Here is a 14,377-nt window from a genome sequence, read left to right as displayed (position 1 = left end):
GAAATACTACAGTGTGCCATCACAGCAGCAAGATTTGTGACCTGTTGCCACAAGAAAAGGGCAACCAGTGAAGAACAAACACCATTGTAAATACATAAATACAACCCATATTTATGTTTATTTATTTTCCTTTTTATACTTTAACCATTTGCACATCATTACAACACAGTATATATACAGATAATATGACATTTGAAATGTATTTTATTATTTTGGAACTTTTGTGTAATGTTTACCATTTATTTGTTATTGTTTATTTCAATGTTGTTTATGATCTATTTCACACGCTTTGGCAACGTGTGCGTATGTGCAGGCACATCGCTCAAGAGTGACTTCAACGTCGGGAAACACCTTCAAAACCCTCCACTAGGGGCAACAGTGAGTGTTATTACCACCAGCTGGGGTTTGGACCACCAGCTGGGGTTTGGACCACCAGGTGGGGTTTGGACCACCAGCTGGGGTTTGGACCACCAGGTGGGGTTTGGACCACCAGCTGGGGTTTGGACCACCAGGAGGGGTTTGGACCACCAGCTGGGGTTTGGACCACCAGGTGGGGTTTGGGCCACCAGGTGGGGTTTGGGCCACCAGGTGGGGTTTGGACCACCAGGTGGGGTTTGGACCACCAGGTGGGGTTTGGGCCACCAGGTGAGGTTTGGACCACCAGGTGGGGTTTGGACCACCAGGTGGGGTTTGGACCACCAGGTGGGGTTTGGGCCACCAGGTGAGGTTTGGACCACCAGGTGGGGTTTGGACCACCAGGTGGGGTTTGGACCACCAGGTGGGGTTTGGGCCACCAGGTGGGGTTTGGACCACCAGGTGGGGTTTGGACCACCAGGTGGGGTTTGGACCACCAGGTGGGGTTTGGGCCACCAGGTGGGGTTTGGACCACCAGGTGGGGTTTGGGCCACCAGGTGGGGTTTGGGCAACCAGCTGGGGTTTGGACCACCAGCTGGGGTTTGGACCACCAGGTGGGGTTTGGGCCACCAGGTGGGGTTTGGACCACCAGGTGGGGTTTGGGCCACCAGGTGGGGTTTGGACCACCAGGTGGGGTTTGGACCACCAGGGTGGTGGAAAGGTGGAATCCCGTGACTCAGAAGGTTGTATGTTCTAAATGGGAATTTAGCGGAAACAGAACGATCCTGAGCAGGAGTTTACCCAGGGTGTCAAAAACACATAGACCTTTAGATCAACTTGGATAAACGTCAAAGTCCGCGGGTGAGACTGTGAGAGCTTGTTGGTGTGTGTGCCTGTGCGTGTGCCTGTGTTTGTGCGCATGTGTGTGTTTGTGTGTCTGTTTGATGAGAGAGATGGGAGGAATGCAAATGATTTTAACGCTGACACAAGAGCAACATCATCACTCAGGTGTGACGCCAAGGGGAGTTTTGGATCCTTCCTCTCTTGTCAGGTGTGACAGGGTGGGGGTTTGGGATATTCTTCCAAGCCATCACTCTATCTCCATCTCCCTCCCAATCCTCCAACCCCCATTCTGACTCCCTCCCTCCCTCCCTCCAACCCCCATTCTCCCTCCCTCCCTCCCTCCCTCCCTCCCTCCCTCCCTCCCTCCCTCCCTCCCTCCCTCCCTCCTCCCTCCCTCCAACCCCCATTCTGACTCCCTCCCTCCCTTCCCTCTCTTCTGTCAGTAACACTGTAAATGATTGTGCAAACATCTCTCCATGCCATTCCTCATTACACATCCTCCCTCTCCCCTTCCTTCCTCTCCTCTCCTCCCTCCCCCTTCACCCTCTACTCTCCTCTCCTCCCTCTCCCCTTCTGCCTCTCCTCTCCTCCCTCTCCCCTTCCTTCCTCTCCTCTCCTCCCTCCCCCTTCACCCTCTACTCTCCTCTCCTCCCTATCCCCTTCTGCCTCTCCTCTCCTCCCTCCCCCTTCACCCTCTACTCTCCTCTCCTCCCTCTCCCCTTCTGCCTCATCTCTCCTCGCTCTCCCCTTTACCCTCCCCTCTCCCCCCTTCACCCTCTACTCTCCTCTCCTCCCTCTCCCCTTCTGCCTCATCTCTCCTCGCTCTCCCCTTTACCCTCCCCTCTCCCCCCTTCACCCTCTACTCTCCTCTCCTCCCTCTCCCCTTCTGCCTCTCCTCTCCTCTCCTCCCTCTCCCCTTCACCCTCTCCTCTCCATTCCTCTCCCCTTCTGCCTCTCCTCTCCTCCCTCTCCCCTTCACCCTCTCCTCCTCTCCCCTTCTGCCTCATCTCTCCTCGCTCTCCCCTTCTGCCTCTCCTCTCCTCCCTCTCCCCTTCTGCCTCTCCTCTCCTCCCTCTCCCCTTCACCCTCTACTCTCCTCTCCTCCCTCTCCCCTTCACCCTCTCCTCTCCTCCCTCTCCCCTTCTGCCTCTCCTCTCCTCCCTCTCCCCTTCACCCTCTCCTCTCCTCCCTCTCCCCTTCCCCTTCACCTACTCCTCTCCTCCCTCTCCCCTTCTGCCTCTCCTCTCCTCCCTCTCCCCTTCTGCCTCTCCTCTCCTCCCTCTCCCCTTCACCCTCTCCTCTCCTCCCTCTCCCCTTCCCCTTCACCTACTCCTCTCCTCCCTCTCCTCTTCACCCTCCACTCTCCTTTCTTCTCCCCTTCCCCCTCCTCTCCTCTCCCCTTCACCCTCTCCTCTCCTCCCTCTCCCCCTCTACTCTCCTTTCCTCTCCCCCTCCCCCTCTCCTCTCCTCCCTCTCCCTTTCACCCTTTACTCTCCTTTCCTCTCCCCCTCACCCTCTCCTCTCCTCCCTCTCACCCTCTACTCTCCTTTCCTCTCCCCCTTCTGGGCTCCCGAGTGGCGTAGCGGTCTAAGGCACTACATCTCAGTGCAAGAGGCGTCATTACAGACCCTGGTTCGATTCCAGGCTGTATCACAACCGGCCGTGATTGGGAGTCCCATAGGGCGGCGCACCATTGGCCCAGCGTCATCCGGGTTAGGGTTTTGGCCAGGGTAGGCCGTCATTGTAAATAAGAATTTGTTCTAAACTCACTTGCCTAGTTAAATAAAGGTTAAATAAAGGTTAAATACCCATAGCCCCTTCACCCTCTTAACAAGAAGTAATTTCCCTAGAAAGACTGACTGCTGGAGGAATAGTAACTGCTGCACAGTGTATGGGGTGAACACCAGGATGAATGAACGAATGAACAAACAAACAAACAAAATAATTAATGAATAAATTAATTCATAATAGGAAGAATAAATGAAAAAACAAAGTGACAAATGAATGAAAGTGGTTTTCAATGACTGATAGACAGGCAGACTGCAGTAGGACCCAGCTGATAGACAGGCAGACTGCAGTAGGATCCAGCTGATAGACAGGCAGACTGCAGTAGGAAGAGGAACCAGCTGATAGACAGGCAGACTGCAGTAGGAAGAGGAACCAGCTGATAGACAGGCAGACTGCAGTAGGACCCAGCTGATAGACAGGCAGACTGCAGTAGGACCCAGCTGATAGACAGGTAGACTGCAGTAGGAACCAGCTGATAGACAGGCAGACTGCAGTAGGACCCAGCTGATAGACAGGCAGACTGCAGTAGGACCCAGCTGATAGACAGGCAGACTGCAGTAGGAAGAGGAACCAGCTGATAGACAGGCAGACTGCAGTAGGAAGAGGAACCAGCTGATAGACAGGCAGACTGCAGTAGGACCCAGCTGATAGACAGGCAGACTTCAGTAGGACCCAGCTGATAGACAGGTAGACTGCAGTAGGAACCAGCTGATAGACAGGCAGACTGCAGTAGGACCCAGCTGATAGACAGGCAGACTGCAGTAGGACCCAGCTGATAGACAGGCAGACTGCAGTAGGAAGAGGAACCAGCTGATAGACAGGCAGACTGCAGTAGGACCCAGCTGATAGACAGGCAGACTGCAGTAGGAAGAGAAACCAGCTGATAGACAGGCAGACTGCAGTAGGACCCAGCTGATAGACAGGCAGACTGCAGTAGGAACCCAGCTGATAGACAGGCAGACTGCAGTAGGACGAGGAACCAGCTGATAGACAGGCAGACTGCAGTAGGACCCAGCTGATAGACAAGCAGACTGCAGTAGGACCCAGCTGATAGACAGGCAGACTGCAGTAGGACCCAGCTGATAGACAAGCAGACTGCAGTAGGACCCAGCTGATAGACAGGCAGACTGCAGTAGGAACCAGCTGATAGACAGGCAGAGTGCAGTAGAACCCAGCTGATAGACAGGCAGACTGCAGTAGGACCCAGCTGATAGACAGGCAGACTGCAGTAGGACCCAGCTGATAGACAGGCAGACTGCAGTAGGAACCAACTGATAGACAGGCAGACTGCAGTAGGACCCAGCTGATAGACAGGCAGAGTGCAGTAGGAACCAGCTAATAGACAGGCAGACTGCAGTAGGACCCAGCTGATAGACAGGCAGACTGCAGTAGGACCCAGCTGATAGACAGGCAGACTGCAGTAGGAACCAGCTGATAGACAGGCAGACTGCAGTAGGACCCAGCTGATAGACAGGCAGACTGCAGTAGGACCCAGCTGATAGACAGGCAGACTGCAATAGGAGCCAGCTGATAGACAGGCAGACTGCAGTAGGATCCAGCTGATAGACAGGCAGACTGCAGTAGGAACCAGCTGATAGACAGACAGACTGCAGTAGGACCCAGCTGATAGACAGGCAAACTGCAGTAGGACCTAGCTGATAGACAGGCAGAGTGCAGTAGGACCCAGCTGATAGACTGGCAGACTGCAGTAGGACGAGGACCCAGCTGATAGACAGGCAGACTGCAGTAGGAAGAGGAAACAGATGATAGACAGGCAGACTGCAGTAGGAAGAGGAAACAGATGATAGACAGGCAGACTGCAGTAGGACCCAGCTGATAAACAGGCAGACTGCAGTAGGACCCAGCTGATAGACAGGCAGACTGCAGTAGGAAGAGGAAACAGATGATAGACAGGCAGACTGCAGTAGGAAGAGGAAACAGATGATAGACAGGCAGACTGCAGTAGGACCCAGCTGATAGACAGGTAGACTGCAGTAGGAAGAGGAAACAGATGATAGACAGGCAGACTGCAGCAGGACCCAGCTGATAAACAGGCAGACTAAGGTTGTTGCTTTCATCTGTTGTCGATGTGATTTTGGGTTTCAATCGATCAATCAGTCAGTCAGTCAGTAAATTAATAAATCGTCATCTCAGCTATTGATGAATCTGACTAATTGAGTGGACGGGCTCTGTTCAATACACCATCAGACATTAGAAATGTGCTCTGATTGGTATATAGAGGCATCTCCGTATTGATTGACAGGGCTGTGGGCCAGTCACGTACCAGTGTCGAGTTTGGTTCCTTTGGTGCAGGCCACCATGGCTCCCATGCTGGGCTGTGACGTCATCCCTGCCATGGAGTCCACCTTCGACAACATATTAATAGTTAGTGTGTGTGTGTGTGTGTGTGTGTGTGTGTGTGTGTGTGTGTGTGTGTGTGTGTGTGTGTGCGTGTGCGTGTGCATGTGCATGAGTGTGTGCGCCTGTGTGTGTGTGTGTGTGTGTGTGTGTGTGTGTGTGTGTGTGTGCGTGTGCGTGTGTATGAGTGTGCGTGTGTGTGTGTGTGTGTGTGCGTGTGTATGAGTGTGCGTGTGCGTTTGCATGTGTGTGTGTGTGTGTGCGTTACCCACCGCGACATCCACTACGTCGGCCCCTGCCTCAGCGCAGGCCAGCATAGCGGCTACTCCAGCCCCTGCTGTGTCGTGTGTGTGGACGTGGATGGGAACGTCAGGAAAACGATCACGCAGGGCACTGATCAGGATACGGCTGGACTCCGGCTTCAGCAGACCGGCCATGTCCTGGAGAGGACAGATGGAGGGATGAAGAGGTAGAGAGAGAGAAAGAGATGGAGAGAAGTAGATGAATAGAATGTTAGTTTCTCTGTTACAGCTGTTTCTGCTATGTTCCCTGGTAACTGTCTGGTAACTGTGTGGTAACTGTCAGGTAACTGGTAACTGTCAGGTAACTGTCTGGTAACTGTCTGGTAACTGTCTGGTAACTGTCTGTAACTGTCTGTAACTGTCTGTAACTGTCAGGTAACTGTCTGTAACTGTCAGGTAACTGTCAGGTAACTGTCTGGTAACTGTCTGGTAACTGTGTGGTAACTGTGTGGTAACTGTCTGGTAACTGTCTGGTAACTGTGTCGTAACTGTCTGGTAACTGTCTGGTAACTGTCTGTAACTGTCAGGTAACTGTCAGGTAACTGTCTGGTAACTGTCAGGTAACTGTCTGGTAACTGTCTGGTAACTGTGTGGTAACTGTGTGGTAACTCTGTGGTAACTCTGTGGTAACTGTCTGGTAACTGTCAGGTAACTGTCTAGTAACTGTGTGGTAACTGTCTGGTAACTGTCTGGTAACTGTCAGGTAACTGTCTGGTAACTGTCTGTAACTGTCTGGTAACTGTCTGGTAATTGTCTGGTAACTGTCTGGTAACTGTCAGGTAACTGTCTGGTAACTGTCTGGTAACTGTCTGGTAACTGTCAGGTAACTGTCTGGTAACTGTCAGGTAACTGTCTGGTAACTGTCTGGTAACTGTCTAGTAACTGTCTAGTAACTGTGTGGTAACTGTCAGGTAACTGTCTGGTAACTGTCTGTAACTGTCTGGTAACTGTCTGGGAACTGTGTGGTAGCTGTCTGGTAACTGTCTGGTAACTGTCAGGTAACTGTCTGGTAACTGTGTGGTAGCTGTCTGGTAACTGTCAGGTAACTGTATGGTAATTGTCTGGTAACTGTCAGGTAACTGTCTAGTAACTGTCTAGTAACTGTGTGGTAACTGTCTGGTAACTGTCAGGTAACTGTCTGGTAACTGTCTGTAACTGTCAGGTAACTGTCTGGTAACTGTGTGGTAGCTGTCTGGTAACTGTCTGGTAACTGTGTGGTAACTGTGTGGTAACTGTCAGGTAACTGTCTGGTAACTGTCTGGTAACTGTCTGGTAACTTTCTGGTAACTGTGTGGTAACTGTCTAGTACTTGTCAGGTAACTGTCTGGTAACTGTCTGTAACTGTCTGTAACTGTCTGGTAACTGTCTGGTAACTGTCTGGTAACTGTCTGTAACTGTCTGGTAACTGTCTGTTAACTGTCAGGTAACTGTCTGGTAACTGTCTGTAACTGTCTGGTAACTGTCTGGTAACGGTCTGTAACTGTCTGGTAACTGTCTGGTAACTGTCTGGTAACTGTCAGGTAACTGTCAGGTAACTGTGTGGTAACTGTCAGGTAACTGTGTGGTACCTGTCTGGTAACTGTCAGGTAACTGTGTGGTAACTGTCTGGTAACTGTCAGGTACCTGTCTGGTAACTGTCAGGTAACTGTCAGGTACCTGTCGGTAACTGTCTGGTAACTGTCTGGTAACTGTCAGGTAACTGTCAGGTAACTGTCAGGTAACTGTCTGGTAACTGTCGGTAACTGTCTGGTAACTGTCTGGTAACTGTCTGGTAAATGTGTGGTAACTGTCTGGTAACTGTCCTGGTAACTGTCTGGTAACTGTCAGGTAACTGTCGGTAACTGTCTGGTAACTGTCTGGTAACTGTCTGGTAACTGTCTGGTAACTGTCTGGTAACTGTCTGGAAAAACTGTCTGATTTGAAATCAAATCAAACTTTTTTTGCCACATGCGCCGAATACAACAGATATGTGTGTGTCGATATGGGTGTGTGTAGATATGTGTGTGTCTATGTGTGTGTGCAGATATGTGTGTGTGTAGATATGTGTGCAGATATGTGTGTGTAGATGTGTGTGTGTCGATATGTGTGTGTAGATATGTGTGTGTAGATATGTGTGTAGATATGTGTGTGTAGATGTGTGTGCAGATATGTGTACAGATATGTGTGTGTAGATATGTGTGTGTAGATATGTGTGCAGATATGTGTGTGTAGATGTGTGTGTGTCGATATGTGTGTGTAGATGTGTGTGTGTAGATATGTGTGCAGATATGTGTGTGTAGATGTGTGTGTGTCGATATGTGTGTGTACATATGTGTGTGTAGATATGTGTGTAGATATGTGTGTGTAGATGTGTGTGCAGATATGTGTACAGATATGTGTGTGTAGATATGTGTGTAGATATGTGTGTGTAGATATGTGTGTGTGTAGATATGTGTGTGTAGATATGTGTGTGTAGATATGTGTGTAGATATGTGTGTGTGTGTAGATGTGTGTGTGTGTAGATATGTGTGTGTGTGTAGATATGTGTGTGTAGATATGTGTGTGTGTAGATATGTGTGTGTAGATATGTGTGTGTAGATGTGTGTAGATATGTGTGTGTAGATATGTGTGTGTGTAGATATGTGTGTGTAGATATGTGTGTGTGTAGATATGTGTGTGTGTGTAGATGTGTGTGTGTAGATATGTGTGTGTGTGTAGATATGTGTGTGTAGATATGTGTGTGTGTGTAGATATGTGTGTAGATATGTGTGTGTGTGTAGATATGTGTGTGTAGATATGTGTGTGTGTAGATATGTGTGTCAGTAAAGTCACCTTGATACATAGCACGTGAGTCCCAGCCCTCATCAGTTCCTCAGTCAGGTTAACATAGTACTCCAGAGAGTACTTCTGTCTCATGGGGTCTGATACATCTCCTGTGTAGGAGATTGCAGCCTCCACCACCCCTCCTGCCCTGTGGATGACGAAGATGACGATGATGATGATGATGATGTCAGCGTTAAATATAGACATCGCTAAAACGATGTACCTACTGTATTAGACACGCGGTGTTCACGTAGACAAAACGACACACCTGCACACAGCACAGCGATGTGAGGAGGGCTAACTCTTGTTGGTTAGGGAGAGTCTGGACGGTACAGTCAACCTACCTGCCTGCAGCTTCCATGCCCAGTATCATGTTAGGGAGGTAGTTGAGACTGTCAAACACACGGAATATATCCATGCCATTCTCCTTCGCCACCTCACAGAACCTGGGGAGAGTGGGAGAGGGGGAGAGAGATAGAGAGAGAGAGAGAGAGAAATAGAGAGAGAGAGAGAGAGAGAGAGAAATAGAGAGAGAGAGAAATAGAGAGAGAGAGAGAAAGAGAGAGAGAGACAGAGAGAGAGAGAGAGAGAGAGAGAGAGAAATAGAGAGAGAGAGAGAGAGCGAGAGAGAAAGAGAGAAATAGAGAGAGAGAGAGAGAGAGAGACAGAGAGAGAGAGAGAGAGAAATAGAGAGAGAGCGAGAGAGAAAGAGAGAAATAGAGAGAGAGAGAGAGAGAGAGAGAGAGAGAGAGAGAGAGAGAGAAAGAAAGAAAGAGAGAAAGAGAGAAATAGAGAGAAAGAGAGAGAGAGAGAGTCAGTCTTTGTTCTGTATCTATGGCGTGACCCAGTCGTTCGTTCTAAATGTTCTTATCCCCTGTTAGCCAACTACGGCTAACTTACAGTCACGTCAAAAAGTTCAGCCAGAATAACAGCAAATTTGCTGCATTTGCATTTGTTTTAAGCTGTTTTCTGGTGACATTTATTTGGACACATCCATAACAATGAGCTAATGAGGCGCGATTTCACCTGTCATAGATAATCTGCTCACTCGTCAGGACTGTGTTGTTCAGAGACGAGCTAACCAACACAGCTAAACACAATCACTTCAAACTGATGCTGGAAAGACTGCAAATTAGCTGCACTACATTTAGTTGCACCTGTTTTCTATTTCTTTGTATATATCCATACAATTTTGTTAAAAAAATTATAATATTATCTATGTTATTATTATGAGCACTGTGTTGTTGGGAATGAGCTCTCAAGGTTGATGTGTTGGTCCTTTAAAAAAACCCAAGGTCAAATCATGACGTCAGTGATCGTCAGGTCAGAAAGTCAGAGATCTAGAAAGATGTTTCAAGAGTTTCTGACTTGGAATTCCGATTCGGATGACAGTTCAAAACATTTTAGTTTTTGTTAACAAAAACAAAAGAAAGACTGTAAAATCACCAGGAATTCAGATAAAAACGTATTTAATTTAGGAAATGTGTTCCCAAGCATTCCGAAAAAAAAAGAGACATCAGAATGTGATCAAGGTATGAAATTCGTTTAAAATGTCATCTCTTTTTGGGTTTAGTTGTGGTCAATTTGCCTGCGTACAAATGATTATAATTATGTTCTGGCCCACTGAACATCCACTGTGACCAAAATCAGCCTGTGGTTGAATATAGTTCCCTACCCTTACCCTACAGCCTGTGGTTGAATATAGTTCCCTACCCTTTACCCTACAGCCTGTGGTTGAATATAGTTCCCTACCTTTACCCTACAGCCTGTGGTTGAATATAGTTCCCTACCCTTACCCTACAGCCTGTGGTTGAATATAGTTCCCTACCTTTACCCTACAGCCTGTGGTTGAATATAGTTCCCTACCCTTTACCCTACAGCCTGTGGTTGAATATAGTTCCCTACCCTTTACCCTACAGCCTGTGGTTGAATATAGTTCCCTACCCTTTACCCTACAGCCTGTGGTTGAATATAGTTCCCTACCCTTACCCTACAGCCTGTGGTTGAATATAGTTCCCTACCCTTACCCTACAGCCTGTGGTTGAATATAGTTCCCTACCCTTACCCTACAGCCTGTGGTTGAATATAGTTCCCTACCCTTACCCTACAGCCTGTGGTTGAATATAGTTCCCTACCCTTTACCCTACAGCCTGTGGTTGAATATAGTTCCCTACCCTTTACCCTACAGCCTGTGGTTGAATATAGTTCCCTACCCTTACCCTACAGCCTGTGGTTGAATATAGTTCCCTACCCTTTACCCTACAGCCTGTGGTTGAATATAGTTCCCTACCCTTACCCTACAGCCTGTGGTTGAATATAGTTCCCTACCCTTACCCTACAGCCTGTGGTTGAATATAGTTCCCTACCCTTACCCTACAGCCTGTGGTTGAATATAGTTCCCTACCCTTACCCTACAGCCTGTGGTTGAATATAGTTCCCTACCCTTTACCCTACAGCCTGTGGTTGAATATAGTTCCCTACCCTTTACCCTACAGCCCGTGGTTGAATATAGTTCCCTACCCTTACCCTACAGCCTGTGGTTGAATATAGTTCCCTACCCTTTACCCTACAGCCTGTGGTTGAATATAGTTCCCTACCCTTACCCTACAGCCTGTGGTTGAATATAGTTCCCTATCCTTTCCCTACAGCATCAGGGAAAGGGAGAAGGGGGATACCTAGTCAGTTGTACAACTGAATGTATTTAACTGAAATGTGTCTTTCCTCATTTAACCCAAACCCCTCTGAATCAGAGTTAGGTTGTGTGTGTTGTGTGTGTGTGTGTGTGTGTTGTGTGTTGTGTGTTGTGTGTGTTGTGTGTTGTGTGTTGTGTGTGTGTGTGTGTCCTCTCACCTGAACACTGCGTTATCAGGGTAGTTAGTGTATCCTACAGCGTTAGCTCCTCTTAGTAACATCTGAAAGGGAACGTTGGGTACTAAGGTTCTCAGCTCCTGGAGTCTCTTCCAGGGACACTCGTAGAGGAAACGCATGGCTACGTCAAATGTAGCTCCTACACACACACACACACACACACACACAGAGAGACAGAGAGAGAGAGAGAGACAGAGAGAGAGACAGAGAGACAGAGAGAGACGGAGAGACAGAGAGACAGAGAGAGAGAGAGAGAGACAGACAGAGAGGAGAGAGAGAGAGAGAGAGAGAGAGAGAGAGAGAGAGAGAGAGAGACAGAGAGAGAGACAGAGAGAGAGAGAGAGAGAGAGAGAGAGAGAGAGAGAGAGAGAGACAGTTTCAATAACACCATCTCCACAGTCTACAGTGAAGCCATGCAGATACTGCAAGGAATGATCATTTAGTCCATGTCATCAGAGAGCCACAGAGCGTCAGGGATATGGGACGGATCCCAAAATGGCATCCTATTCCCTTTGTAGTGCACTTCTTTTGACCAGGGTCCATAGAGCTCTAGTGCACTTCTTTTGACCAGGGTCCATAGAGCTCTAGTGCGCTATGTAAGGAGTAGGGTGTAATTTGGGACGCAAACCCAAAGGAGTAAGTATTGAAGGAGATTACCGAGTTGTTAATAAATATTGTAGACAGTAGAAAGTAAGGCTCTGGTTTGTGAACTAACTCAGTCTACAGGGAGATAAAACTGTTTTCTCTGGTCAAATACAAGCTGTCTTGGATGAGAAAGACAGAAATATGGAGAGAGGGAGGGAGAGAGAGAGAGAGAAAAGAGAGAGAGAAAAGAGAGAGAAAGATGGGGGGGAGAAAGAGAGAGAGAGAGAGACAGAAAGGCCTAGCAGAGGCCTTTGAAGCCCCCTCCTGCTATTCAGAGGTCATTACAATACAGTAGTAGTATTAGTAGTGTTTGTTTCAAAAAAAGCCTTCGACTCCATTTGGCATGAGGGCTATACAAACTGATGGAAAGTGGTGTTGGGGGAAAAACATAAAACATTATAAAATACATGTAAACAAACAACATTGGCAAAAAAAACACATTTCTTTCCACAAGGCTGTGGGGTGAGACAGGGAAACAGCTTAAGCCCCACCCTCTTCAACATATGTATCAACGAATTGGCGAGGGCACTCAAAGTCTGCAGCACCCGGCCTCACCCTACTAGAATCTGAAGTCAAATGTCTACTGTTTTCTGATGATCTGGTGCTTCTGTCATCAACCAAGGAGGGCCTACAGCAGCACCAAGATCTTCTGCACAGATTCTGCCAGACCTGGGCCCTGACAGTAAATCTCAGTAAGACCAAAATAATGGTGTTCTAAAAAGGTCCAGTCGCCAGGACCACAAATATAAATTCCATCTAGACACCGTTGCCCTAGAGCACACAAAAACTATACATACCTTGGCCTAAACATCAGCGCCACAGGTAACTTCCACAAAGCTGTGAACGATCTGAGAGACAAGGCAAGAAGGGCTTTCTATGCCATCAAAAGGAACATAACATTTGATATCCCCATTAGGATCTGGCTAAAAATACTTGAATCAGTTATAGAACCCATTGCCCTTTATGGTTGTGAGGTCTGTGGTCCGCTCACCAACCAAGAATTCACAAAATGGGACAAACACCAAATTGAGGCTCTGCATGTAGAATTCTGCATAAATATCCTCTGTGTACAATGTAGAACACCAAATAATGCATGCAGAGCAGAATTAGGCCGATACCCACTAATTATCAAGATCTATAAAAGAGCCGTTAAATTCTACAACCACCTAAAAGGAAATGATTCCCAACCCTTCCATAACAAATCCATCACTTACAGAGAGATGAACCTGGAGAAGAGTCCCCTAAGCAAGCTGGTCCTGGGGCTCTGTTCACAAACACAAACAGACCCCACAGAACCCCAGGACAGCAACACAATTAAACCCAACCAAATCATGAGAAAACAAAAAAATAAGAAAATAACATGAGTTAATAAACAACAGAGTAAACTAGAATGCTATTTGGCCCTAAACAGAGAGTACACAGTGGCAGAATACCTGACCACGGTGACTGACCCAAACTTACAGAAAGCTTTGACTATGTACAGACTCAGTGAGCATAGCCTTGCTATTGAGAAAGGTCGCTGTAGGCAGACCTGACTCTCAAGAGAAGACAGGCTATGTGCACACTGTCCACAAAATGAGGTGGAAACTGAGCTGCACTTCCTAACCTCCTGCCAAATGTATGACCATATTACAGAAACATATTTCCCTCAGATTACACAGATCCACAAAGAGTCGAAAAACAAACCACATTTTGATAAACTCCCATATCTACTGGGTGAAATATCACAGTGTGGAATCACAGCAGCAAGATTTGTGACCTGTTGCCACAAGAAAAGGTCAACCAGTGAAGAACAAACACCATTGTAAATACAACCCATATTTATGTTTATTTATTTTCCCTTTTGTACTTTAACCATTTGTACATAATATGACATTTGCAATGTCTATATTCTTTTGGGACTTTTGTTAATTTTTATTGTTTATTTCATTTTTGTTCATTATCTAGTTCACTTGCTTGTGCAAAGTTAACATATGTTTCCCTTGTTAATAAAGCAACACTGTCTGAAATTGAATTGAGTGAGACAGAGAGAGAGAGAGACAGAGAGAGACAGAGAAAGAGAGTGAGAGACAGAAACAGAGACAAAGAGAGAGAGACAGAGAGAGACAGAGAGAGACAGAGAGAGAGAGAGAGACAGAGAGAGACAGAGAAAGAGAGTGAGAGACAGAAAGAGAGACCAAAGAGAGCATTAAAGAGAGAGAGAGAGACAGAGAGAGACATAAAGTTAAGAGACTTGGAGAGAGACAGAGAGAGGGAGAGACAGAGAAAGAGAGTGAGAGACAGAAAGAGAGACCAAAGAGAGAATTAAAAAGAGAGAGAGAGAGAATTAAAGAGAGAGAGAAAATTAAAGAGAGAGAGAGAGAGAAAGAAAATGAGTTATTAACCAGTACCCAATTTACTCATAAACAGATCAACGT

The 14,377-nt window shown here is 47.3% G+C and overlaps 1 protein-coding gene across 3 annotated transcripts in view; it reads right to left on the bottom strand.

Annotated features, from left to right (window-relative positions):
• Window positions 1-14,377, bottom strand: part of LOC106592454 (pyruvate carboxylase, mitochondrial) — a 498,777-nt gene that overhangs the window by 40,588 nt on the left and 443,812 nt on the right. For all 3 annotated transcript variants that reach the window (XM_082965339.1, XM_082965338.1, XM_082965340.1), the window contains exons 17-21: window positions 11,298-11,454; window positions 8,792-8,893; window positions 8,457-8,595; window positions 5,616-5,783; window positions 5,270-5,351 (exon numbers count right to left, since the gene is read on the bottom strand). In XM_082965339.1, coding sequence (XP_082821465.1) covers window positions 5,270-5,351; window positions 5,616-5,783; window positions 8,457-8,595; window positions 8,792-8,893; window positions 11,298-11,454 — 648 coding nt within the window. The remainder of the gene's footprint in view (window positions 1-5,269; window positions 5,352-5,615; window positions 5,784-8,456; window positions 8,596-8,791; window positions 8,894-11,297; window positions 11,455-14,377) is intronic.

This window comes from Salmo salar, chromosome 18 (assembly GCF_965601325.2).
Source record: "Salmo salar chromosome 18, fSalSal1, whole genome shotgun sequence".
Lineage (NCBI taxonomy): Eukaryota > Metazoa > Chordata > Actinopteri > Salmoniformes > Salmonidae > Salmo > Salmo salar.
Note: the sequence above shows the minus strand (reverse complement) of the source record. Positions and strands in the feature narration are given on the sequence as shown.